Genomic DNA, 13962 nt, shown 5'->3' with positions numbered 1-13962 from the left:
GAAAGAAAAAGAATCTAGTTTAGGTTTTTCTAAAATGTGGTAAAATATAAATGTATTGACCTGAAATGTTCTGGTAGTAACCACAGTGTTCTTCCTTTGTCTGTACTAAGAATTATGGGCCAGGTCCACATGTGGGTTAACCCATCTGATGTTCAAATTCATCTCCCAATTTTCCATCATCAAGATAATTCCATTTTTAGAACTTATCTTACCTGGTGGCATAGTTCTTCCCACTGCCTCTGTAGAAGCTCTATGCGTTCATTAAGAATGGAGATATCATCAGCACTGATATAGGCAGAAAGGGTGTCCTTCAGCAGGGTCAACTGGGTCAAGTCATCTGTCCAGTTCCCAACTGCATTTTCTAATTCCTAAATAAAAAAAACAAACCTGAATAACCATGGACATCTCCTGCCAATGATTTCTGAAGTGTTTTTGAATCCCCTCTTGATAGAATTTCCTTTGTATAGCCGTCAATTTGAATATCTAACTTGGGATCTAGAGGCATATCATGGCAATATTACAGATTTGGTTCCAGACTGCTGAAATAAAGTATATATCACAATAAAGTGAGTCACAAATTTTTTGGTTTCCCAGTGCATATAAAAGTTATGTTTACACTATGCTATTGTGTATAAAATGTGCAATAGCATATGTCTAAAAAAACCAATGTACATACCTTAATTTAAAAATACTTTATTGCTAAAAAATGCTAATGATCATCTGAGGCCTCAGCAAGTCATAATCTTCTTGCTGGTGGAAGGTCTTGGCTCAATGTGAAAGGCCGTTGACTGATCCAGTGGTGATTGATGAAGGCTAGGGTGGCTCTGGCAATTTCTTAAAATAAGACAATGAAGTTTAAGCAGCATTGATGACTCTTCCTTTTACAAAAGGTTTCCTTGTAGCATGTGATGCTGTTTGAGAGCATTATACTCACAGAACTTTTTTCAAAATTTGAGTCATCCTCTCAAACCCTACTGCTACTTTATCAACTAAGTTTATGTAATACTTGAAATCCTTTGTTGTCATTTCAACAATAGCCACAGAATTTTTACCAGAAGTAGATTCCATTTCAAGAAGCCACTTTCTTGTTGACGGCCATACCACCCTAAACGTGCCCAATCTCGTCTGATCTCAGAAGAAACCACTTTTTTTATTGATCCATAAGAAGCAACTCCTTATCCATTCAAGTTTTATCATGAGATTGCAGAAACTCAATCACATCTTCAGGCTCCATTTCCAATTCTAGTTCTCTTGCTGTTTCCACCTCATCTGGAGTTACTCCCTCCACCACTGAAGTCTTGAACCCCCTCAAAGTCATCCACGACAGCTGGAATCAACTTCTTCCAAACTCCTGTTAATGTTGACATTTTGACCTCCTCCCATGAATCATGAATGTTGCTTTTGTGAAAATAAAATTTATTTTTAATTTTTGAGGGTACATAGTAGGTGTACATATATATGGGGTATATGATATATTTTAATAGATGATAGCAAGGTAAATGCGGTATTCATCACCTGAAGCATTTATCCTTTGTGTTACAAACAATCCAATTATACCCTTTTGTTTATTTAAAAATGTATGATTAAACTCTTACTGACTATATTCACCTTGTTGTTCTATCAAATACTAGATCTTATTCTTTCTATTTTTTGTAACCATTAACCATCCTCATCACCCCTGCAGCCCCCATGTACCCTCCCAAGCTCTGGTAACCATCTTTCTACTCTCTATCTCCATGAGTTCACCTGTTTTAATTTTTAACTCCCACACATAAGTGAAAACATGTTGAATGACAGTGGTGAAAGTGGACATCCTTGTTGTGTTCCAGATCTTAGAGGAAAGGCTTTCAGTTTTTCCTTATTCAGTATGATGCTAGCTGTGGATCTGCCATATATGGCTTTTATTATGTTGAGCTATGTTTCTTCTATGCTCAGTTTTTTGAGGGTTTTTATCAGGAAAGGTTGAATTTTATCAAATGCTTTTCAGCATCAGTAGAAATGATCATATAACTTTTGTCTTTCATTCTATTGATCTGATGTACACATTGATTGATTTGAGAATGTTCAACCATCATTACATCCGTGGGATAAATTCCACTTGGTCATGATGAATAATCTTTTTAGTGCACAGTTAAATTCAGTTTGCTAGTATTTTAATGAATATTTTTACATAAATGTTCATCAGAGATACTGTTCTATAATTTTCCTTTTTTTTTTTGATGTGTCTTTGTCTGGTTTTGTTATCAGGGTAATAGTAGCCTTGTAGAATGAGTTTGGAAGTATTAAAAAACATAAGACCCAATGATCTGTTGCCTACAAGAAACACACTTCATCTGTAAAGACAGACATAGACTGAAAATAAAGGGATGGAAAACGACCTTCTATGCAAATGAAAAGCAAAAAGGGCAGGAATAGCTATACTTATGTCAGACAAAATAGGTTTCAAGACAAAAACTATAAAAAGACACAAAGAAGGTCATTATATGGTGAAAAAGCGGTTAGTTCAGCCAGAGGATATAACAGAAGTTATAACATTTATAAATATATATACATCCAACACTGCACCACCCAGATAAATATATAATATATATTTATTTTTCAGAATAGATTGAGTAGGATTGGTATTAGTTCTTCTTTAAATGTTTGGTAAAATTCAGTAGTGAAGCCATCAGGTCCTGGGCTTCTTTTTATTATGGCTTCAATCTTGTTACTTGCTATTGGTCTGCTTTTGGATTTCTTCATGGTTCAATCTTGGCAGGTTGTATGTCTCTAGGAAATCATCCATTTCTTCTAGGTTTCCCAATTTATTGGCATATAGTTGCTCATAATAGCCACTAAAGATCCTTTAAATTTCTGTGGTATTGGTGGTAATGTCTCCTTTTTCATTTAGATCTTCTCTCTTTTTCTTAGTCTGGCTAATGGTTTGTCAATTTGTTTATCTTTTCAAAAAATAAACTTCATTTTATTGATCTTTTGTATTGTTTTCTTCATTTCCATTTCATTTATTTCTGCTTTAAGCTCTATTATTTCTTCTACCAACTTTGAGTTTGGTTTGCTCTTGCTTTTCTAATTCTTTAAGATGCATTGTTAGGTTATTTATTTGAAGTTTTTCTTCTTTTTTGATGTAGGTGCTTGTATCTATAAACTTCCATCTTAGTACTGCTTTCACTGTATTACGTAGGTTTTGGTATGTTGTGTTTCCATTATCATTTCTTTCAAGAAATTTGTCTATTTCCTTTTTAACCTCTTCATTGACTCACTGGTCATTCAGAAACATATAGTTTAATTTCTATGTGTTTGTATAGTTTCCAAAATTCCTTTTGCTGTTGATTTCTAGTTTTATTCCGTTATGATCAGAGAAGATACTTGATGTAATTTCACTTTTGTTTGAATGTTTTAAGACTTGTTTTGTGGCCTAACATATAGTCTATCCTTGAGAATGATCCATGTGCTGGGGAGAAGAATGTGTATTTTGTAGCTGTTGGATGAATGTTCTGTAAATATCTATTAGGTCCATTTGGTCTGTAGTGCAGATTAACTCCAGTGCTTTTTTGTTTATTTTCTGTCTGGATGATCTATCCAATGCTAAAAGTGGGGTGTTGAAGACTGCAGCTATTATTGTATTTGGGTCTAATGTCTCTCTTTAGCTCCAATAATATTTGCTTTATATACCTGGATACATGAGCATATATAGTGACAGATAACCAAGGAAAAAAATTAAATGTATATTATTATTATTTGAGACAGAGTCTCAGTCTGTCACCCAGGCTGGAGTGCAGTGGTGTGATCTTGGCTCGCTGCAACATCCACTTCCTGGGTTCAAGTGATTCTCCCACTGCAGCCTCCCAAGTAGCTGGAACTACAGGAGCACACCATCATGTCCGACTAATTTTTTTGTTTTTTTAGTAGGGATGGGGTTTCGCCATGTTGACCAGGCTGTTCTCAAACATATAAATGTATATTATATATTTATCTGGGTGGTCCAGTGTTGGATGTATACATATTTACAAATGTTATAACTTCTGTTATATCCTCTGGCCGAATTAACCCCTTTTTCATCATATAATGACCTTCTTTGTGTCTTTTTATAGTTTTTGTCTTGAAATCTATTTTGTCTGATATAAGTATAGCTATTCCTGCCCTTTTTGCTTTCTATTTGCATAGAATATCATTTTCCATCCCTTTATTTTCAGTCTATGTGTGTCTTTACAGATGAAGTGTGTTTCTTGTAGGCAACAGATCATTGGGTCTTATGTTTTTTTTAATCCATTCAGTCACTCAATGTCTTTTGAGTTTAGTTCTTTTATATTAAATGTTGTTATTGATAAGTAAGGACTTAGTAATGCCATTTTATTATTTGTTTTTAACTGGTTGTTTATATGGTCTTCTCCCCCTTCCTTCCTTCCTGTCTTCCATTCAGTGAAGGTGATTTCGCTGTTGGTATGTTTTAATTTGTTGCTTTTTATTTTTTGTGTATCCACTGAATGTTTTCAGACTTGAGGTTACCATGATGTTTTCAAATAATATCTTAATACACATTATTTTAAACTGAAGACAACTTAATACTGATTGCATAAATGAGCAAACTAACAAACAAGCAAAAAGAAAACTAGTAAAAATCTACACTTTAACTTTGTCAGCTCACTGCAACCTTTGCCTCCCAGATTCAAGCAATTCTCGTGCTTCAGCCTCCTGAGTAGCTGGGACTACAGGCGCATGCTGCTAACCACTTGGTTAACTTTTTAAATTTTGTTAGAGACAGGGTTTCACCATGTTGACCAAGCTGGTCTCAAAGTCCTGGCCTCAAGTGATCCACCTTGGCCTCCTAAAGTGCTGGGATTACAGGTGTGAGGCACCATGCCCAGCCATGTTTTTTCTTATTTATATCTTATCATACTTGTCTATATATTGAAAAGTTGTTGTAGTCACTATTTTTGATCAGCTCATCTTTTCATCTTTCTACTTAAGATATAGTTTATACAGGTGAGGCGCGGTGGCTCACGCCTGTAATCCCAGCACTCTGGGGGGCCGAGATGGGCGGATCATGAGGTCAGGAGATTGAAACCATCCTGACTAACATGCTGAAACCCTGTCTCTACTAAGAAAATACAAAAAATTAGCCAGGCATGGTGGCAGGTGCCTATAGTCCCAGCTACTCGGGAGGCTGAGGCAAGAGAATGGCATGAACCCAGGAGGCAGAGCTTGCAGTGAGCCAAGATCCTGCCACTGCACTCTGGCGTGCGGGGAGGGTGAGAGTCCCTCTCTCGGGAAAAAAAAAAAAAAAAAAAGATATAGCTTATACAACACAATTGCAATGTTATAATATTCTGTGTTTTTCTGTGTATTTACTATTACCAGTGAGTTCTGCACTTTCACATGCTTTCTTATCGCTCATTAACATTCTTTTCTTTCATATTGAAGAACTCCCTTTAGTATTTCTTGTAGGTCAGGTCTGATGTTAATGAAATCCCTTAGCTTTTGTTTGATTGAAAAAGTCTATTTTTCCTTCATGACTGAAAGATGTTTTCACTGGGTATACTATTCTAGGGTAAAAGGTTTTTTTCTTCAGCACCTTAAAAATGTCACTCACTTTCTGCTGTTCGGTAAGGTTTCCACTGAAGAGTCTGCTGCCAGATGTACTGAAGCTCCATTTTATGTTATTTGTTTCTTTTCTCTTGTTGCTTTTAGGATCCTTTCTTTATTTTTGACCTTTGGAAGTTTAATTATTAAATGCCTTAAGGTAATCTTCTTTGGGTTAAAACCACTTGATGTTCTATAACCTTCTTGTACTTGGATATTGGTATCTTTCTCTAGGTTTGGCAAGTTCTCTGCTATCCCTTTGAATAAACTTTCTACCCCCATCTCTCTTTCTATCTCCTTTTGAAGGCCAATAAGTCTCAGATTTGCCCTTTTGAAGCTATTTTCTAGATCCTGTAGGCATGTTTCACTGTTTTTTATTCTTATTCATTTGTCTCCTCTGACTGTGTAGCTTACTTCAACCTCATGAATTCTTTCCTCTGCTTGATCAGTTCTGCTATTAAGAGACTCTGATGCATTCTTCCATATGTCAATTACATTTTTCAACTTCAGAATGTCTGCTTGATTCCTTTTAATTATTTCAATTTCTTTGTTAAATTTATTTGATATGATTCTGAATTCAATCTCTGTGTTATCTTAAATTTCTTTTTTTTTTTTTTTTTTTTTTTTTTTTTTGAGACACAGTCTTGCTCCGTCACCCAGGCTGGATTGCAGTGATGCAATCTCAGCTCAATACAACCTCTGCCTCCTGGGTTCAAGCGATTCTCATGCCTCAGCCTCCTGAGCAGCTTGGATTACATGCATGTGCCACCATGCTTGGCTAATTTTTGTATTTTCAGTAGAGACAGGGCTTCTCCATGTTGGCCAGGCTGGTCTCGAACTCTTGACCTCAGGTGATCCACCCACTTTGGCCTCCCAAAGTTCTGAGATTACAGGTGTGAGCCACTGCACCCAGCCCAAAAGAGCTATTTTGAATTATCTGTCTGAAAGGTCGCATATATCTGTCTCTCCAGGATTGGTCCCTGGTGTCTTATTTATTGGTGTTTGTTGGGTTAGGTCATATTTTTCTGGATGGTTTTGATGCTTGCAGATGTTTGCTGGTATCTTGCTACTGAAGAATTAGGTATTTATTGTAGTTGTAGTCAGGACTTGTTTGTATTTACCCTTCTTGGGAAGGTTTTCCAGGTATTCGAAGGGACTTGGGTGTTGTGACCTAAATTTTTAGTCACTGCAGTCAAATCTGCATTAGGGGGCACCCCAAGCCCACTAACACTGTGGTTCTTGCAGACTGATAGAGGAACCACCTTGGTGGTCTTGGATAAGATCTGGAAGAATTATCTGGATTACCAGGCAGAAATTCATGTTCTCTTTCCTTATTTTCTCCCAAACAAACAGAGTCTTTTTCTCTGTGCTGAGTTGCCTGGTACTGGGGGGCAGGAGAGTTACAAGTACCCCTGTGGATCCCCCACCACTACTGGAACTGTACTGGGTTAGGCCTGAGGCCAGCACAGCACTGACTCTCTCCCAAGGCCCACTGTAACCACTACTTGGCTACTGCCTATGTTTGGTCAAAGCCCTAGGAGTCTACAATCAGCAGGTGAAGGAGCCATACAGGCTTGTGTTCTTCTCTTCAGGGCAGTGAGTTCCCCCTGGCCCCAGGTGGTCCAGAGATGCCAGGGCTTGGAGTTGGAAACCTTAGAAATCTACCTGGTGCTCTTTTCTACTGCAGATAAGCTTGTACTGAAACCATAAGAAAAAGTCCTTTCCACTTTTCCCTTCCCTGTCCCAGGCTGAGAAGTCCCTCCCCACGTTCGCTGCCACAACAGAACCATGGGGAATACTGCCAGGCCATTGCTGATGTTTACATTAGGCCCAAGGGCTCTTCAACTCAGCCTGTGGTAAACGCTGCCAGGCCTGGAACTTACCCTTCAGAGGAGTGGGCTCCCCTCTGGCCCAAGGTAGATCCAGAAATGCCACCTGAGGGCCAAGGCCTGGAATTGAGTACCCTTGGAGCCTCTTTGGTGCTCTTCCCTGTTGTTGCTATGCTGGTACCTAAGTTACAAGACAAAGTCCCCTTTGTTCTTGCCTCTCTTTTTCGTAAGCAGAAGAGGACTCTCTTCATAGCCACCACAGCTGTGAATGTGCTAGGTCACACTTGAAGCCAGCATGTCTCCAAATCTGACCCAAGGCCCACAGTGTGTACTATCTGGTTACACTGCTGATTATTCAGGGCCCATGGGCTCTTTAGTCAGCCGGTGATAGGTCTTGCCAGGACTAGGTCCTTCCCTTCAATGCAGCAGGTTCTCTTCTGGCCAAGGGTGTGTCTAGAAATGTCTGGAAACTAGGGCATGGAATGAAGGCTTCACGACTGTGCCCAGTGCCCTATCTTACTGTAATTGAGTTGGTATCCAAGTTGCAAATCAAAGTCCTCTTTACTCTTTCCTCTTTTCTCAAGCAGAAGGAAGGGGTGTCTTTTGGAGCTGCAAGCTGTGTTGCCTGGGGTTGGGGGAGGATTGGCACAACAACTCCTTTAGCTGTCTTGCTGGTGTGTCACTGGGTCATGTACCCCCAAGTCCACTGGCTCCAAGCCCAGTACAGCACTAGGACCCGCCTAGGAGTGTAGTGCTTGTGGCCTAGACAGCCTTTCAAATTTATGTAGGACCCCAGAGCATTTTAGCCCATGATGGCAAGTGCTTGTCAAAACTCAGATTCTGTTGGCTGGGATGGGAGCTTCCCCTTTGGCTAGGTCTTGTGTAAATGCTTCCTCCGTGGGCATCAGCTGAGTTCTGCCTGGTATTGGCAGCACTGAGCTCCAATGCAATGCAGAGCAATTGCTGGGCTCTCCTTCCTCGATATGCACAGATTCTCTCTCCGTGCCATGTGGCTGCTGTTGGGGCATAGAAAAGAAGAAGTGGTGTGGGCAATTCAAGGTTGCCTTTCCTACCCTCTTCATTGCCTCTTTCTGTAGTATGAAGTTGAAAACCAGGTAATGTGATTGCTCACCTGATTTTTTATTCTTATGAAGGCGCTTTCTTATGTAGATAGTTGTTACATTTGGTGTTCCTGCAGGGAGAACAGTCAGTGGAGAATTCTATTCAGCCATCTTGCTCTGCTTCCTCAGGTCAAATCACGAATGTTCTTATTGCCATCTGCAATGATGAATCCTTTCCATGGGATTTTCCATTTACTTTGCCCAGATCCATCATAGGAATCACTCTCTATGGCAGCTATAGCCTCACAAAGTGTATTTCTTAAATAATAAGACTTGGAAGTTGAAATTATTCCTTGATCCACGGGCTACAGGATAGATATTGTGCTAGCAGGCATGAAGACAACATTAGTCTTGTACATCTCCATCTCCATCAGATATCTAGGGTGACTGTGCATTATTAAGAAGCGGTAATACTTTGAAAGAAAGCCTTTTTTTTCTGAGCAGTGGGTCTCAGAAGTGGGCTTAAAATATCAGTAAAACTGTACTGTAAACAGATATGGTGCCATCTGGGTTTTGTTGTTCTATTTATAGAGCACAGGTAGATTTAGCAAAATTCTTAAAGGCCTTAGGATTTCCAGAATGGTAAATGAACATTGACTTTAAGTCACCAGCTCCATTTGCCCCTAACAAGAGAGTTAGCCTTTTCTCTGAAGCTTTCGAGCCAGGCATTGACTTCTTTTAAGCTATAAAAGTTCTCAGTGGCATCTTCTTCCAACATAGGGCTGTTTGATCTACCTCCAGCCTGGGCAACAAGAACAAAACTCTGTCAGGAAGGGGAGAGGAGGGGAGGGGAGGGGAGAAGGAAGGAAGGATAAAAGGAAAGACGGAAAGAAAGAGGGAAGGAAGGAAAGAGGAAGGAAGGGAGGGAGGGAGGGAGGGTAGCCACTTCCATCAATGATCTTAGCTAGATCTTCTGCATAACTTACTGCAGCTTCTACATCAGCACTTGCTGCTTCACCTTGCACTTTTATGTTATGGAGATGGTTTCTTTCCTTAAAACTCATGAACCAACCTCTGCCCACTTCCAACTTTTCTTCTGCAGTTACTTCTCCTCTCTCAGCCTTCACAGAATTAAAGGGAGTTATGACCTTGCTCCGGATTAGGCTTTGGCTTAAAGGAATGTTGTGGCTGGTTGGATCTTTTATTCAGACCACTCAAAGTTTCTCTGTATCAGCAATAAGGATGTTTTGCTTTCTTCTCATCCACGCATTTACTGGAGTATCATTCTCTAATTTCCTTTCAGAACTTTTCCTTTGCATTCACAACCTGGCTGTTTGTGGCATAAGAGGCCTAGCTTTTGGCCTATTCCAGCTTTTGACATGTCTTCCTCACTAAGCTTAATCATTTCTACCTTTTGATTTAAAGTGAGAGACATGAGATTTTTTTCAATTGAACACTTAGAGGCCACTGTATTAATTGGCCTAATTTCAATATTGTTGTGTCTCAGCAAATAAGGAGGCCAGAAGAGAAGGAGAGAGATTGGGAACATTGTTGGTGGAGCAATCAGAACACATGCTACATTTATGAATTAAATTTGCTGACTTCTATGGGCACAGTGTGTGGTGCCACTAATTACAATAGTACCATCAAAGATCACACTGATTGTAGATCACTGTAACAAATATAACAGTAAAGAAAAAGTTTGGAATATTGTGAGAATTACCAAAATTATGAAGACATATAAAGTGAGCACATGCTGTTGGAAAAATGGTGCTGGTAGACTTGTTCTATGCAGCAATGCCACAACCTTCAATTTGTTAAAAAACAAAACAAAACAAAACAAAAAAACAAAACAAACAAAAAAAACCCAAAAAACAAAACATAGTATCTGTGAAACACATTAAAACAAAGTGCAATAAAATGAAGTTTGCCCGTATTTCATTTGCTTCCACATAATTTGATAAATTGCTAAGTCCTTCTGATAAAGTATGATTGCTTGCAGAATCTTTCTGCCATCTACTTATCATTTTATTGATTTAAAAATTTTTTCCTAAATTGAAGTTTAATCACTGTATTGATCTTCTTTACTTTAGACTGACTTCATAAACCTCTAACTTATCCTTTCTTTTTGTCCTGAATTGCTGATCACACTGATGAAATATTTTTAAAAACAGACACCTAAATTTAACTTTCATTTTCAAACACTATAGAGTTGCTACATTCTGTGATCTATACTTACAATGTAATAGCTGAGAAGATCTCTTGCTGTTACTACTCAATTTAAAACAATGCACTGAATACATTTTCTGCAGGATCAGACATTTCTTTAAGTTACTAAAAAAAGATTATGTACTCTGTCTTTTAGGGGAATGATTTAAGAAAAAAAATTCATATAGCAATATTTGAATGAGTTGACATTAGTTTTTACAATATTTTGACCAATTACCAGTTTTGCAATTTGCAGAACCAGCTGTTGTTTTTAGATTCCAGCTAGTTTTGTGTATAAATAGAGTATTTCGTGTGCCTTTTCCCCTCCCTTTATGTGTCTTTACACGGTAGAAAGGTTTCCAAAGGCAATGGCAATTAGCGGTGCTGTCTGAGGCTAACTTCCCAAGCAATTTAGGCAAACAAGATTTTAGCCTGAATTTTCCAGGTAATTGCCTTGTTTTGCTGCTAAGGGCAGTTTGGGGAAGAGTAGCAGGACTAGACTAAAATATGTTTTTTAAATCTACACACTCAATAGCAGCGTGTGTTTGTAACTGTCATGTTTTTTGGGAGATAAAAAATGACGCCCCATGGCAACAGTATTTGGCTGAAAGACCAAACCATCTAGGTTAATTAAATATGCGACATTTCTGCTAATACTCCTAAACATATTCAATTGTTATACCACTGGAAAGATTTTCCACTTTTCACACCAATTTCTACCTCCCCAACACGAGCATCAGATTTGTATACGGATTTAAAAAAAAATACATAACAACATCACCACCAAAAACCAACTGTTTCAGATGCACAGTATACCAACCCATTAAACGAGTCAGTGTGGCAAAAATATAGCCTGTAGATACAGGCAACCCAGATATTTACTGACTTTGAAAAGTTATTAAATTTCCAGAAGCCTCAGTTTTCCCATCTGAAAAGGGGCAATAATAAATGTTTTCACGAGCTTGTGTTAATGCCAACTGAGATAACACCAATATAGTCACAGCCCCTAATAAATGCCCATTCCTGCTTTGCGAAGTTTTCTTTAATAATTTTTATTTTATTTATTTTTTTAGAGACAGGGTCTCACTCTGTCAGCCAGGCTGGATGCAGTGGTGTGATCATAGCTCACTGCAGCCTCAGATTCCTAAGTGATCCTCCTGCCTCAGCCTCCCCAGTAGCTAGGACGACAACAAGCACCACCACTCTGGTTAATTTTCAAATTTCTTTAGATATGGGGTCTTGCCATATTGCCCAGGCTGATCTTGAACTGCTGGTCTCAAATGATCTGTTTGCCTTGGCCTCCCGAAGTGCTGGGATTACAGGCTTGATCCACCACACCCGGCTTCTTTAATTATTTTTAATAAATTTATCATCACAGGTTTAAAATGTGCTTTTTAATCTTTGTAACCATTGCATACTTCTGAATGTAACAGCTCAGGATAGTACTCTTTCATTTTCCATCCATGACGTAAAATATACTACCTTTTAATTTTCCTAAATCTGCCTTTTTCAAGTTTCAAATAATATCCTTAGATTTTACAACCGAAGAAAAAATTCTTATAGCCACCCTATTCATGATTTCTGGAGCTCTTTAACAATTATCATCTCTTAAATGCTTAGGATTTCTTTGCCAAAGTGAGGCAGGGAATTTCTAATTAAAACCTAAGTCATTTAACTATATGCGAATTTTTAACAGAATTACCCTAGAGCAATAATTTGCAAATGACTGGGGAACATAAGGGCATGTTTAATTTGAAAGAAAAACATTTTTAAAGGTACTTTTGATATGATCAGCCTATTGCTCAGCAAAGAACTGCTGTTTGGACATTTCACTTGGCTACAAAGATGTGAAAGGCATGAATCTTATAGCCACTGAATTGTGTTGGTCTCTGTGAGCTCATAATCCAGGGAGTGGTCTGTATTAGCTACTGACTTGCTTCCAAGTACCATTTGAAGTGTTGATCATAATCTTTAAGTACTTAGAGCCCTGAGCAATTTAGGGATTGTGTGTCTCTATGCAGTCACTGAGATAAGCTATTTTTCCCCCTTTCCTTGCATAATGGTCTAGAGGGCAGGGTGTGTTCTTTGGAGGGCCACTGTCTGCAGATTTTCCAGGCTGTTGATCCTTTTTTTTTTTTTCCCTTCTTGTAGACTAGATTCTTCTGGTAGAATGACTCCCCAGTGTGGATGTTTTAAAAAGATGACTTTATTGCTCTTGACTCAGCTTTTAAATATCTTTTAATGTGTTTTAAATTTTCATTTGCTTCCTTGGAGTAATCCATAAACTAGTCTATAATTTCATCAACTGCAATAAATCAGCAATACAAGGTTCACATGAGTTGCCTGCCCTTATGTCATATACTAGGATCTTGTATCTGCATGTAGATAACCTAAGAGTTTGACTGGATTATGGCCCCAAAGACATTATTCCAGCAGAGGCACACAGATAGGTGACGGTGAAAATGTCAGTTGAGTAATTTACCTTGCAACGCATTTGTTCTGCATGGAGCTCTTCATGGTGATCTGGTAGAGACTGGGAAAGCTTCTTTTTGAAAGTTCGTAGTTTCTCCAGGGAATCTGCTATTCCTTTCTCACATTTTTCCCAGTCCTATCATGGGAATAAAAACAAATAGCATAGATGTTTTTGATGTAGGAAATTGGAGGGAAAAAGAAAAGAAACACTCTTCTTCATTCCCAGAGAAAGAATGAAAGTTACACTGATGGCCGAGTGTGTGGCTCACGCCTGTAATGCCAGCACTTTGGGAGGCCGAGGCGGGTGGATCACTCAAGGTCAGGAGTTTGTAACCAGCCTGGCCAACATGGTGAAACCTTGTCTCTACTAAAAACACAAAAATTAGCGGGGCATGGTGGCAGGCTCCTATAATCCCAGCTACTCGGAAGGCTGAGGCAGGAGAATTGCTTGAACCCAGGAGGCAGAAGTTGCAGTGAACCAAGATCACACCACTGCACTCCAGCCTAGATGACAGAGCAAGACTCTGTCTAAAAAAAAAAAAAAAAAAAGAAAAGCAGAAAAAAAGAAAGTTGCGCTGATGAACAATATGAAGGTATGCCCACACTCATTGCCAGGGGAGGCAACATGCTGTTGTCATCAGAAGAGCTGAGTTCAAAACTGACTCTGTTACTGATTATCTGTGTGGCTTTAAGCAGATAATGCTCTATGTTTCCATTTTCACTATGAAAATGGAAAAAATACAAACTCTCCATATTTATTGGAGCCCAAAGGAAGCAATGAGTGTCAAGGCATCAAGCACAATGACCAGAAT

At 38.7% G+C, this 13962-nt stretch overlaps 1 protein-coding gene across 1 annotated transcript in view; it reads right to left on the bottom strand.

Moving 5' to 3' along the window:
• LOC116463206 (nesprin-1) overlaps nt 1–13962 on the bottom strand; it is a 532426-nt gene that overhangs the window by 75022 nt on the left and 443442 nt on the right. The window contains exons 126-127 of the mRNA XM_032146204.2: nt 13161–13286; nt 213–368 (exon numbers count right to left, since the gene is read on the bottom strand). Coding sequence (XP_032002095.1) covers nt 213–368; nt 13161–13286 — 282 coding nt within the window. The remainder of the gene's footprint in view (nt 1–212; nt 369–13160; nt 13287–13962) is intronic.

Source organism: Hylobates moloch, unplaced genomic scaffold (genome assembly GCF_009828535.3).
Source record: "Hylobates moloch isolate HMO894 unplaced genomic scaffold, HMol_V3 SCAFFOLD_29, whole genome shotgun sequence".
NCBI lineage: Eukaryota > Metazoa > Chordata > Mammalia > Primates > Hylobatidae > Hylobates > Hylobates moloch.
This window is presented reverse-complemented; position numbering and strand designations above follow the sequence as displayed.